This window comes from Plutella xylostella, chromosome 22 (assembly GCF_932276165.1).
Source record: "Plutella xylostella chromosome 22, ilPluXylo3.1, whole genome shotgun sequence".
In the NCBI taxonomy this organism is placed as follows: Eukaryota; Metazoa; Arthropoda; class Insecta; order Lepidoptera; family Plutellidae; genus Plutella; species Plutella xylostella.
Window position 1 is genome coordinate 6,175,215 of NC_064002.1, and position 13,997 is coordinate 6,189,211.

General features: G+C 33.2%; 1 protein-coding gene across 1 annotated transcript; it reads left to right on the top strand.

Annotated features, from left to right (window-relative positions):
- The first annotated feature begins 2,725 nt into the window (after positions 1 to 2,725).
- On the top strand, positions 2,726 to 11,662 carry LOC105394879 (elongation of very long chain fatty acids protein AAEL008004). Its single transcript, XM_048628933.1, has 5 exons — positions 2,726 to 3,009; positions 7,387 to 7,579; positions 9,579 to 9,653; positions 9,738 to 10,037; positions 11,345 to 11,662. The coding sequence occupies exons 2-5, from the start codon at positions 7,490 to 7,492 to the stop codon at positions 11,549 to 11,551; spliced, it is 672 nt and encodes a 223-aa protein (XP_048484890.1). The 5' UTR covers positions 2,726 to 3,009; positions 7,387 to 7,489; the 3' UTR covers positions 11,552 to 11,662.
- Positions 11,663 to 13,997: the final 2,335 nt, after the last annotated feature.

A 13,997-nucleotide genomic window follows, 5' to 3' on the forward strand; every position in this document is an offset into this window, starting at 1 on the left:
GGACCGCCAGCACCATTCTGTTCATAAGCAAATGAAGAATAGCAATGTATTTTCGACGACACATACACATTCAATAACGGCCAGGCGCTCAGTTTTTTTATTTATGTCCCACTGCTGGGCAAAGGTATCTCTCCCTGGGTCTTCCACCTATCCCTGTCCATGGCCTCCCCATTCTAGTTTCTACAAAATACGTCTAGGTCACCCCGCCATCTTCTTCTGAGTCTGGTCCTTTAGCTTATAGATTTGGAAAGCTAGGTAGGTATCTCTCCCTGGGTCTTCCACCTATCCCTGTCCATGGCCTCCCCATTCTAGTTTCTACAAAATACGTCTAGGTTACCCCGCCATCTTCTTCTGAGTCTGCTCCTTTAGCTTATAGATTTGGAAAGCTAGGTAGGTATCTCTCCCTGGGTCTTCCACCTATCCCTGTCCATGGCCTCCCCATTCTAGTTTCTACAAAATACGTCTAGGTCACCCCGCCATCTTCTTCTGAGTCTGCTCCTTTAGCTTATAGATTTGGAAAGCTAGGTAGGTATCTCTCCCTGGGTCTTCCACCTATACCTGTCCATGGCCTCCTCATTCTAGTTTCTACAAAATACGTCTAGGTCACCCCGCCATCTTCTTCTGAGTCTGCCCCTTTAACTAGGTAGGTAGGAGCATGGTAAGCTTAGTTCACGGACTAATTAACAGTTTTTATTCTAAATGTTAAGCATTTGTAGAAGTCGGCTAGAAGGGACTCTTTCAACTTTACCCTCTGATGCGATTCTTCAGAGAGGTACAACGAGCCCACATGATTAACCGACCAATTTAAGAAGTAATTTTTATAATTTTTTTAGTTTTATGATTTTTCTGTAGTTGTGAAAAATTATTTGATACTTGAGTATATTTTTTATATAGTAGTTGTTACTGAGCCACAATTGCTTGTTGGAAAATGAAAATTCATACCCTGTTTTTACCCCTTTACCCACGCTAGGGAGTGGAATAAAATTCTGAAAAAAAAATGGGACCACCCCTGAGCTCAACCCAATACATCAAAAAAATAATTTTCAAAATCGGTCCATAAATGGCGGAGTAATCGGTGAACATACATAAAAAAAATATATACAGACGAATTGAGAACCAGCCAACCAAGGGACTCTTTCAACGAGAGAGGGACTCTTCAAACGTTTTATGATTTTTCTGTAGTTGTGAAAAAATATTTGATACTTGAGTTTATTTTTTATTTACGACTTATTCTTAATAGTTGTTACTGAGCCACAATTGCTTATTCATCTTCAAAGTCAGAACCTAAAATTCAACCTCAAAGGATTCTTCTGTGTCGGTGTAGTCGTCATCATATTGTAGTCAAGAAAACAGTGACCAAAAAAATATCTACAACGAAAGTCTTGGAACTAAATTTTTTGTTACGTATCAAAAGACCTTTAAAAGTTTACCCATAAGATAACCAAGATAAATGGTTGCCTATCAAAGTGTTATTCCAGGGATATCAGCTTAAAAATGCCTCTAGAATATACGCACATCCAACTTGATGCTAATAATATATTATAAACGAGAAAGTTATGTTACACACTCATTCAAGGAAAATGAAAAAAATAGGAAACAGAAATAATAATAACGCGTCGTGGGTTTAAAAAACGAAAATCGAATGACGGGTTAAAGACCGAAACGCAATATAAATAATTCACAATCACTTATGTTTATTTATTGGTATTTTAAAATTTCAGGAATCCTTAGGTGTATGGAGTAGTACCTAATTGTAACCTCAAGCTGGTACTTACGAGAATGTCAACAAATGAATAAAGTCGCTTTAAAAATGATTTACTTAATGATAATTATTGTAACTATTATGTTCTATGTATACCTAATTAATATTCATTAATAATTTGCCTTTATAAAAGTATGCCTTAGCCTTACGCTATTACATTATAATGTAAAACGTAACTATATTATTAAGTAACAAAACAAAAAGTAAATATTACGGACTTCTGCAAATGTTACAATTCGTCTTGGACTCGATCATCAGATCTCAACCCATACATAATAGGTTACTAGCGCCACAGAATAATAATTAGTAAAAGCGCAAGCCTGTTATTACCCCGAGGTTATTTATTACTTACTAATTCGCTTCGCCTTAAAAAAATCCCGTGGGAATTTCGGGATAAAAAGTAGTAGTAGCCTTTGTGTTAACCATACCAAATTTCATTAAAATCGGTTCAGCCGTTTTGATGTGAAGAAGTAACAAACATACACACATGCATACATACTAACAAACTTTCGCATTTATACATACCTAATATTAGTAGGATTATGACAGATAATAATATACATGTACAGACATCTCACACACTGGCATCCGACCCCAAACTAGGTAGAACTTTAATATGCATATCGGAGAGCTGATGTATCTACACTTATACGTAAATATATACTTATCATATACCTATATATTAACACCTAATAATACGCGAGTACAAATATCTGTCTTTAAACAAATATCTGCCCCATCCGCGAATCGAACCCGAGACCTTCAGAATAGCAGTCACGGTAACTCATCTAAGAAAATTATAAAAGTACACTTAGTGATGAACGTCTTTCAACCCTACGAATATTATAAGTGTATTTTTTGTATCAAGCTACGGAACATTTATAAATATTCGTTTTCAATTGAATAGGTAAATAAAGCTTATTAGATAATAAAAACGTAATGCCCAAAGGTCTAAGTGTAAGTTATTATTCGGTTTGGGCCTCAAAAAATTTACTCAACAATACTTAATTTAAGGAAACATTCAGAACAATTTTCCTAATGAAATCTATTTAACTTGCCAAATTGCACCGAGGTGACTTGGAATTCGGTATAACGATACGGCATTATTTTTTATTGATATAAAATAAAAAATATATTAGGTACACTTTTATCAAAAATATCTGCTCAATAAAAAAAGTGATTGCGAACTAAAATGGGTGCAGTGCCATTGAAAAGTTTTGACTTCGGGTTTCTTCATAAAAGTTCATGTAAGTAAACAACGCAACGGTAAGAATAGTTTTGTAATTTTTTTTGTGTCGGTGAACTTATACACTCACGTGCAAAGAAACAGTTCCACTTACAGAATTCCGAGACTAAATGACCTATAAATAGTTCATAGGAAATTTAACCATTTTTTTACGTTTTTAGGTATTAAGGTAACGGGTCCATATATCGCGGTATTCAAAATGGCGTCCTTATTTCGAGTTATATTTATTTTCATGATTATTACTCATTTTAATAGGTTTGGATACTCTAAAATTACATTTAATCGTTCATTATCTTTAACTGAAACTACTTGATGTAGTAAATATGTTTAAAATTACTAAAAACTCATGTAATGTGCCGTGAGGGCGACGCCGCCATGTTTTTCATACAAACGCGACCCGGCTTACGTAAGGCCAGCCATATTTAATAATTGTGTTTTTTAATATTTATACGACGTTCAACTTTGTAAATAGTTTATATTTAGTTTATTATATTCTTATACTTACATTAAATTTAAATTTTAACACTTTTTAAACTAATTTAACCCCTTTAAACTCAAAAACAAAATACCTCGGTATAAGGGCCTGATTTTTATACGTTGTTCCTAACTCCGAGGTACCCTCGGTATAAGGAAAAATACTATGTCATGATTTTTAGCTTATAACTTTACAAATAATAACATTTGAAGTATATGCTTGAGTACATAATAATAATGATGAACGTGACAAGCTTATAACCTAATTCGGCGGTACAAAATATCCTCTAGGAATCTTAATATGACACGATAATTGTTGACGCAAAAATCATGATTACCTAGAAAACCTTGACTTAGTATGTATATTTGAAATGATAAAAAACAGTGTTATTTTATCGCTATTAACGTAAGTGATACATATTTTTACCAATATTTTATGCAAATCATAACAAACATATCTATATTGTTTCTAAATCAATAATTTGATAACTCGAAATATGGATTATTTTAAATACTTGCTGAACCCCTAATATGGAGTATGACATTTTACATAGGTAGGTAAGTACCTCGGAAATCGGAATATGACTCTACATCACACCTTCGCAGTGTCATCCGATGCCGTCATCAAACTATAAAATCAAGATGAATTAGCGACTTTCTTCCTAAATTTAAAAGGGGTCTGGATAGATATGCCTGACTTTACGAAACTACTACTAGATACTACTTATTACTCTTTTTAAAAGAAGAAAGAAAGAAATTTGTAGACGTAAAACTTTATTTGGGTGAATAAAATAACACACACGACGGTTGAGTTTTTATAACACTTATATACACAATTGCCTAATTTTATTTCCATTATCCTTCTACTTCGTGGTCTGATGGCCGTTGTAATATTGTTATCCCAGAATTCCCAGATAAATAAATGTCCTGTATACTGCATTTCATGTTTGGTTTAGGGGTCTGGTTGACTTTTTCACTTTCTTGTTGTTGTCACTGAAAAATAAAGTAAGTAGGTAAATTGTATGGATAGTTGACAGAATTAAGCTTATCCTTATAAGTAGGTACCCATTTTCACAAAACTTAGTGAGTTTAGAAACGAAAACGCTAGAACAAAGACCTAGGTTAGTAACTAAACTGATGCCAAATTACTGATAAAAACATAAAAATATTTCCATTTTACGTAGGTAATTTCCTAAAATAATTCGCACACAAGCTTACCTTATCAATTTTCCAATTGCATATTGCAAATACAAACATAATAATTTAATAAAAGATGTTTGTTTTGTAATGTAAAGACTTAACAAAAATACTTTCAAAGAATAGCGGCAAACTTTTCGGCGGAGAATTGAACATGGCGCCGGCGCGCCTCCAGTCCAGCGCGCATGCGCCATAGAGATGTACCTAGTGCAATGTTCCTTGCTTCCGACCTATGCTTGAATGAAAAAATAATCGATGCTGGATCGATTCCTGGGTAGATACTTTTATTATAATCATATTCGTTTATGGTAAATACATTAGGTACTCATCGGAAATTAGTACTGATAAGGTATTTGGCTTTTGTAAGTATTCGATACTTTTCCTCATCCCTTACACATCTACTTTTATTACGTATCATCAACTTTTAAACATTTAAGTAAGAACATAAAATATCGTGGAAAAATTTTAGACCTTACTTAGATAAAAACTATAGTAAAAAATGTTTAAATCATTCGAGTTCAATAATCGATTATATTCGATTACTGTCACTATTTCATCAATTTACCTCATCTCTACTCTATTTTTTTTTTAATCGCTTGGAAAAGTCCATAGATCATCATAGAAGCATTATGAATATTTTTTCTAGCCAATGTTACCAGTTGCAATAATGAATTATGAAAATGTTACATAAATAATAGAAATTATCACGAAAACGAATATAAATGGAGAGTATTTAATTCTTTTCATTATTTTCAACTACTATTTAGAATAATTAAATTTATTTGGAGTACTTTAAGGTTAAAAAAGTATATCGATATTTTCGATTGTAATTTCCTTATGTTCATGGCCACACTCATGGAGCCACTGACAGGACTAACTCGGAATATGGAACAGGCTACCTCGGTATATGGAAGAAACCATAATCCTACCTCGGTATTAGGGCAAATCGACATGTGTAATAAATTATATTTTTTTAAGTATAATTAATGTGTTATCAATGAATCTGTGTTCAGAAATATAAAAATTAACGTATATTCTTACAGAAGACAATATTTCACATCAATATTGATGGTTACAAATGCTTATTTTTCTTACTTACTTTCAAATGTTGTTATTTACCTCGGAATATGGACCCGTTACCTTACGTCTGGTAATATTCTAGTTCTAGAGTTTTTCAATGTAGGTACTTCAATATTGCAGACGGCGTCATTAAGCTAGCCTTTTGCGCTTAGTAATAACTTGGTGCTTTTCTGACTGGAACTTTTTCATTGCCCGTGAGTGTAATAACGTGTCATATATATTTATAATAATCTATGTAATCTATATTGCTGTAAAGTAAAGTAACATAAATAACAAAAAATGAGTTTCTGTGCTTAAATATTCTCAAAATATGTATAATGCACGATTTGGACTTTTGAAATTGACTGTACTTTCTATACCAATAACATGATAATTTGTAAAAATGAAGTCAGATCGTAACTATGTAACGGCTTAGCTGATTTTAATAAATCTGCGCTACAGATTTTATCCTCGATTACGACTCAAACCACAAAGTATTTGTAGTATTGACGTACCTAAGGCCTAATTTCACACCATTCGGTTAGGTTAAAAATACCTCGGTTTGGTTACATTTTGGACCGTTAAGGTTAGTGAGTGTCCCACCATGCTAAATCACGGGGTTAACTCCCTTGATCGTGTGATAAACTTGATTGCTGCTGTGGGGTTCCGCTAAGACTTGGTTAAGACCGGTAACCAGGCAACGGGTTGTTTACTTGTCACTCATTCTGTCAAGATTCAAGATGGAAAAATGAACAGAGCCTTTGATAAACAATATACGAACTAGATGTTGTGTGACATAAAGAATTAAGCGAAATACTGTCTGGGTTTTATATAATGTCAAACCGAGATAAAAGTTTAAATTTAATGTCCTAACCTAACTTGGAACCGCAATATAGAAACACAAATTGATGGCCCTACCTGTAAATCGAACCCGGGATCCCTGGGTGATGAAGCTGAGCTTCTACCACTAGACCACAGAGGTAGATTCAAGAAGTTAAACCGAATGACTTAATGAGAACTATTGAATTAAGTGAAAAATCTTCTAACAAAATATTTTAAAATAAGACCTTACTTAGAAATTGATATGTTATTTCCCGAGAAGTTTCTTTTGCACTGACACTCCATCTTGTTCGTTGTATTGTTTTTCAAAGGGCATGGCGTAATAATATTATTTTCAATGACGGATGTCAAAAAACAACCTCGGTAGAAATAGTAACCATGGCAACCTCAAAACCAAAAAGTTTGGTTGTTTGAGGTTGTTTGAAATCACAGAGACATAGACAACAAATTTCAATGAATATGACAGAATATTGAGTGAAGTGTGAGGAAAATGAGTGAATGATACACATAATGCTGGATTTATGAATGGTCTGTTAGATTTTCGTCGTGGGACTCATCCAGTTAACAAGGGTAATAATCCTTAAACGCGTCGTCAGCAAATCCGTTATTGAGACTGTAACTAACAGAATCATGAGAAACCAGGTCTTAGTGTTTCAAAGTTATGGAAGACTAAGATGCAATTTAGAGTCTGATATAATTTTCTATTTTTGTAATGATGATTGTGCATTAATATTAATATCAATTAGCAAGTTTTTATAATAATAGGTATATTGTGTATTCTTATATTATATTCATTATTTACTTTCAGATGCAGAAGTGGATGAGTTTCCTTTCATGCAGACACCCATACCAATAGCACTTATAATTATTTCCTACATACTGTTTGTTACCAAAATTGGACCAGCATATATATGAAAAATAGAAAGCCCTTTAACTTGAAAACTACCTTAATAATATACAATGCTGTACAAGTTGCATATTCAGTATACTTAGTAGTAAGGGTAAGTGTTTTGTAAGATGATACTCCCTAGTGTTTACTTAATGTACCTATATTGAAAATTTGTCATTCATTCTCATTAGTTACATAGTCAAATATGCTGAGGAATATTTCATAACTTTCTTTATCTGTGGTCTAGGAATGGAAGCTCCGCTTTAGCACCAGCGGCCCCGGGTTCCATCCTCGGGTAGCACCTTAAATAATTTGTGTTTATATACAGGGTGATTGGAAAGTCGGTGTATTCCTTTAAATGGGTCATAGTCGAAGGCATTTCCAGTCGATTGAACCCCATAATGCATTATCCGAAAGTCAATCATTTCTGAGTTATTTAAGTTTTAAGTTTTTTTTTATTTTTCCCAAAATTTATGTATAAAACCAAAATTTTTAAAAACTAACCATTTTTTTTATACTTTTTTGATTGTTTTGCATTAGTGACACCTTAGCAAACTAATTACAATCATTAAATGCGCAATATTCAACATAATTTAGACACAGTGCTTCAAAATAGTTGAAACATTAAAAAATGTTACGAAAGGTGAAAACAAAAATGCTAAATTAAAAAAGAATTTTATCTGAACATTTTTCAGGTACTATAGCTTAAAAACTTAGTCAATTTATTAGCTTTAAAATGATATATTCCAATCTCAAATCAATTAAGGTATGACCAAGATATAGCCAAAACAAACTACATAGGCGGACAAATCTCAGTAGGAAAACGAACAAGATTTGTTCCAATTTTAAGGTAAAGAGTCTTATAACTGGACTTTGTAGAGTTCCGAACCGTTTACTAATGATTGTTCTCCGATAGCACGGTTCCTCAAAAGCACAGATCGACGACAACGTTGCTTCACCGAAATAATACTTGTCCGATTACACGTTAGCCGAAAGTACTTTTCAATTATGATTGGTAACACAAAATAATTCTTCACAACCCGGTTCCCCAAAACCCAAAACTACTGTTTGACGACGGTTATTTCGCCGAAAACATGTAGACACATTTTCCAGTAGCACGTGACAATAGCACTGTTCGAAAATGATTGTTTTAACTTCACCGTGTTCAAACACTATGCCAAATGTTTTAGCTGAAAAGTTTCACCGAATAGTGTTATTTATCGGTTTTTTAAACAATTTTACATGCTATGCAGTCGAAAAAGCATTCTATCGTTGAACCCATCGTCATCGAAAAGTACTTACTACTTTCGGCTAAGCGTGTTATCGCACAAGCATTATTCCGGTGAAGCAACCTTGTTGAACCGCGCTATCGGAGAACAATAATTTAATTATTAGTAAACGGTTTGGAGCTCTACTAAGTCCAGTTTTAAGACTTTTTTACCTTAAAATTGGAACAAATCTTGTTCGTTTCCCTACTGAGATTTTTCCGCCTATGTAGTTTGTTTTGGCTATATCTTGGTCATACCTTAATCGATTTGAGATTGGAATATATCATTTTAAAGCTAATTGACTAAATTTTTAAGCTATAGTGCCTGATTTTTTTTCTAATAAAATTCTTTTTTAATTTAGCATTTTTGTTTTCACCTTTCGTAACATTTTCTTAATTTTTCAACTATTTTGAAGCACTGTGTCTAAATTATGTTAAATATTGCGCATGTAATGATTATAATTAGTTGGCTAAGGTGTCACTAATGCAAAACAATAAAAAAAGTATTAAAAAAATGGTTAGTTTTTTGAAAAAATTGCTTTTAAACATAAATTTGGGAAAAATCTAAAAAAACGTAAAACTTAAATAACTCAGAAATTATTGACTTTCGGATTATGCATTATGGGGTTCAATCGACTGGAAATGTCTTTGTCTATAACCCATTTCAAGGAATACATCGACTTAACAATCACCCTGTATATTATGTTAAGCAGTCGGTCCTGCGCCTAGCTCTCCGCAGTTGTGTCAGTCATTCATCCCTATTGAGGAAACACAACGGACTTGATAATGATGCTCCCGTATAAATGGCTAATCAACAATCCCATAAATCGCTCAAATGTTACAGATTGGAAGATTTTTATCAATAACCGGGATTGCATATTCAAAATGCTATTTAGAAGATAAAGCACACACAAACGAGGTGCGTATTAGTTATAGATTCCTTTCAGATTAATAAAAGTCGTCATAATTAAAATTCTAAAAATATCTTCAATGTTTTTTTCAGGTCCTGAGCGGAATTTGGTTTTATTTTTTTGCAAAACTGACGGAGCTACTGGACACAATATTCTTTGTCCTACGTAAAAAGGACAATCAAATTTCATTCCTGCACGTCTATCACCACATCGCTATGCTCATTGGTTCCTGGCTCTTCCTGAAATACAGCCCTTCAGACAATATTGCCTTCCTCGGTTGGATGAACAGCTTTGTCCATGTGGTCATGTATGCGTACTACGGGTTGGCAGCCTTTGGGCCACACATGCAGAAATATCTGACCTGGAAAAAATATCTCACAACATTGCAATTGGTGAGTAAATTGCACCTAATGTGTAGCAAGTAGCAATAGGCCATGTCTGTTGTACTGACGAATGTGAGTTTAAACGAGTTCTTGAATTAAGACCTTGGATAGAAAGAAAGAAAGAGGACAAAGAAAGGATACGAAAACCTATCATCGGTCTGGGTCGCTGGACCTGCGACCCTAGAGAGGTAGCCGGTTAAGGCTCGATGAGGCTGAGAAGGAGAGGAAAAGGAAGGTACACACGGCAACGTCAAATGGTTGGCAGGGCACACTAACGTAGTGTATGTGTGTGTCGGCGACGCTACGTCAACGTAATTATTTAGTTCTCGGCACCAACACACGGATATTGTAAACATGTAGTTGTGCCAGTGACAATGATTCATTGTTTTTATGAAGCAAAATTTTGCAAGGCATTGTAATAGATTGAATGGCTCAATTGGTATGACACAAGACTGACTAAAACCGAGACGGTGATTCAAATCCCAATGAACCTTAATTATTCTTTTTTTGTTTTTTTTAATAGATTTAATTTATCTTACAAGATGGTTAATAAAAGTATTGTATTATATACGTATAAAAGCATAGAAAGTAAATGAAACAAGTTATTAAGCGTTAAAATTTCCAAATTTATTCTTGCCGTAATATAAACATTAAGGATGTTATGTTTATGTTGTTTTTCGTTATAAAACATAGTTCTAGTTTATATTATTAAGGAAAATTTTCAATTTGTAGTTTTAAATCATAATAAACATCAGACAATAAGTAAAATAAAAGAATTAAGTAAAATAAAAATACCCAACAGTAGACTCGAACTCACGACCTATGTTTCATAAGTCTAACTTAATTCTACCAATGAGCTACGAAGTGTATAGACACGGGCAGTGAAATTTTGCTTCACGTCAATTTTATAACTATTAACTAACACGACCGGTTGATATTTTTATGTCACAGCAGTCTGCTGGTGCACGGGCGTTTGCCTACGCGCAAACTCGTTTGTGCTGTTGTGTGTGTGTGTGGTTTGTTACTGGTGTGTAAACCACTTTTATGCACACATGGACCACGTCAGTGTGCACACATACCTACACTACGTTAGTGTGCCCTGCCAACCATTTGACGTTGCCGTGTGTACATAGGCCTCCATGTGTAGAGGGCGATTGCAGCATGATGGTGATATTCTCACGTCCGACGGGTTCCTTCGGGTGGTTTTACTTGTGCGCCTGTCTGTTTAACTACGATTTTAATGAACATTTAGACCCTCATATATGTTGTTACCATGTTTAAATATAATTTACCTATATATATTTTTTTATTTACAGGCTCAGTTTGTGTCGCAGTTTTTGGTATTAGTTGCGCAGATCAACCTCACTGAGTGTCCAATGCCTACAGCTTTGACCTTAACTGTATTTGGAAACAATTTGTTCTTTATTTATCTTTTTGGAAGATTTTACTATCAGAATTATATAAAAAATAAAAGTAATATACAATACAATGTGGACAAGAAAAGCAAAAGCAGGTTGGATTGAATAATAATTATTTTAAATTGTAAGTTAATCACAATATCAGCTCTGTCGTGCGTAGTGTAAAATTTTGCATAATTAAATTAATTACATAGAAGAAATAAATTATTACTCAATTTTGTTTGTATTATTTATTTTATTTAGTGCTGCTGGCCCAAACATTAATTTTAGTAAAACAAATAAACACTCTGAGATTGACCCGTCAATAATAATTAATGTATGCATTATTCTGCGTCAGTGTCTGTTATGCATATATATTTTTGTCTCTATTTTCGGATCGCCTGAGCCTACTCGATTCATTGTTCAAAACAGAAAATCTAGTCGCTATAATTTTGCTTAGGTAGGTATACAACGCAAAAAGTTGCATTTATTAGGTACTTAATTGACTATTTAAGGTATGGTAATTTTAATCATTTATTATTATAAAAGTACTGTAGTAGTTAGGCATAGCACACGTGTAATAATGAAGTCTATTTTTATCTTCACTCATTCAACGACAACAGCGACCATGAGGTGTACTGTTTAGGGGTTGAGTATTCTGTAGATTCGAGTAGATGCGTCTGCTAGTAGTCACGGTTACCTTACTGCATCTTAAAATACCATTGAAGTAGGTATTACGCTGCCAAATTTAAAAGTCATCAGTCATATTATTATTATGGAAGTTAGTCAGATCGCTTCATCAACAAAAACACACGGTCAACGACGGATACACGTTCTATAGTATTGTTTAGGTGAGCATGTAAATAGGTGCCCTTCAGAAGGACTATCTAATATTCATAAAACCTAATGTACTAAAAATAGAATCTGAGGTCATGGCCATCTCTATTTTACAACATATAAATAAATTTTGCGCTTATTATTATGTTCTCACAATAAAACTGATCTTATCACTGCTGGTGGATGTTTTAATTGTAAAACATTGTAATAAAATATTACAGCCATGTAATTTTTATTTTACATTTAATGATTTGTTATTAATTTTTTTTTAGTGCAGGAGAATAAGTTAGGTGCTAGCGCCGCCTATGGAAAAAAAAAATATTTCCGTTTGAAAGCGTTATTACAAAAACTGCCAAGACCATTCCTAACAGACATGATATTTCCAATTTTTAGTACCTTTACGGAAGTTGTGTTTTTTTTGGGGGAGCATATCGCCTACATAATATCGGACGTAAATGAGATATCCTATCTATGTTTGAATTGGAACAAACTATGTCTGTGTAAATGATTTATTTTATATGTTTTCTAAGCATGCTTTTTCGACACATTTACGTCAGAGGTATGTTTTTGTCTCAAAAGCGTCATTTGCGCATATTTAATTAATTCTATTGTGTTGTTTTTGAAAATGTGACCATGCAGGTACCTAGATAGACTTCATGATTAAAAACAAAAATCTCATGATCATTATTTTGCAAGCCCAAGGTTTCGTTTTTATGAGTTCTCAAAACTCATAAAAAAACAAAAAGTCCTGCCTGGGTGTTGCATTACATGTCATTGTGACTTTATTTGTATAAATAAGATATCGATATTTTCATCATTCATCATCACATTACAAATCCAAACTCATGGACCAATATTACTATCAACTCGCACCTGTTTCGCACTTAGCACGGGTGCAAAGTTGACTTTAGCTGACACTAAATACCTACATGCCAGAAAAACTTTAAATAAAATGGTTGTTATTATAAAAGAACCATCGTCGTGAATCACTATCTTTAAAAAACAACCGCATCAAAGTCCGTTGAGTAGTAAAGTGACAGAAAAAGCTAATTTGTTTTTTTTTTGTTTGTTTGTAGTGACTAGCCCACACTGAACGTACTCGTTATTCTATGTCCAAACCTAATTTCTAATAAAATATGAAAAATAATAAATAAATAAAAAAAAATCATAAAAATAAAAATAATAAAATTTTCTAAACATTGGGTAGGAATTTAATAAAAGATATTCTATGTACATAGAATATCTTTCTGGTGGATATTCTGGCCACTCCTGAGTTGGCCTATCAGCCCTTTAAGGGATAACGTTGACTTTTGGGACACCCTGAATATATATTCTAAATATGTATTTAACTCGGCACTAATCTACAAAAGTACAATAAAATAATAGAAAACATCATTCTAGATATTTACGTTAAAATAATTAATACTCGTACACAAAAACCGCCCGAATGAAGAGTATTATGGTTGACTCATTGCTGATTTTACCATTAGGTACATTTGGAAAATGAGGTAAAAAACAATTTCCAAAATATGTTTTCTTTTTCTGTCTTAACTTGTCTACTTGTGATAAAAGAAAAACTGTCTGATTTTGAATCTGCCAATGAATTATCAGGCTATATTATATATGTTCTGTTAAAATTACAAAGGTAATATACAAGTTCCTTATCAAAGTCATTATTTAATCTTAACAAAAAAAAACTCCCGGTATTTAACTAGTTGCAAACAATGACACTATA

Coding starts and splice junctions, on each gene's coding strand:
- LOC105394879 (XM_048628933.1), top strand. CDS start 7,490: ATGAAAAATAGAAAGCCCTTTAACTTGAAAACTACCTTAATAATATAC. Junction 7,580..9,578: donor CAGTATACTTAGTAGTAAGG/GTAAGTGTTTTG, acceptor CAAATGTTACAG/ATTGGAAGATTTTTATCAAT. Junction 9,654..9,737: donor ATAAAGCACACACAAACGAG/GTGCGTATTAGT, acceptor TGTTTTTTTCAG/GTCCTGAGCGGAATTTGGTT.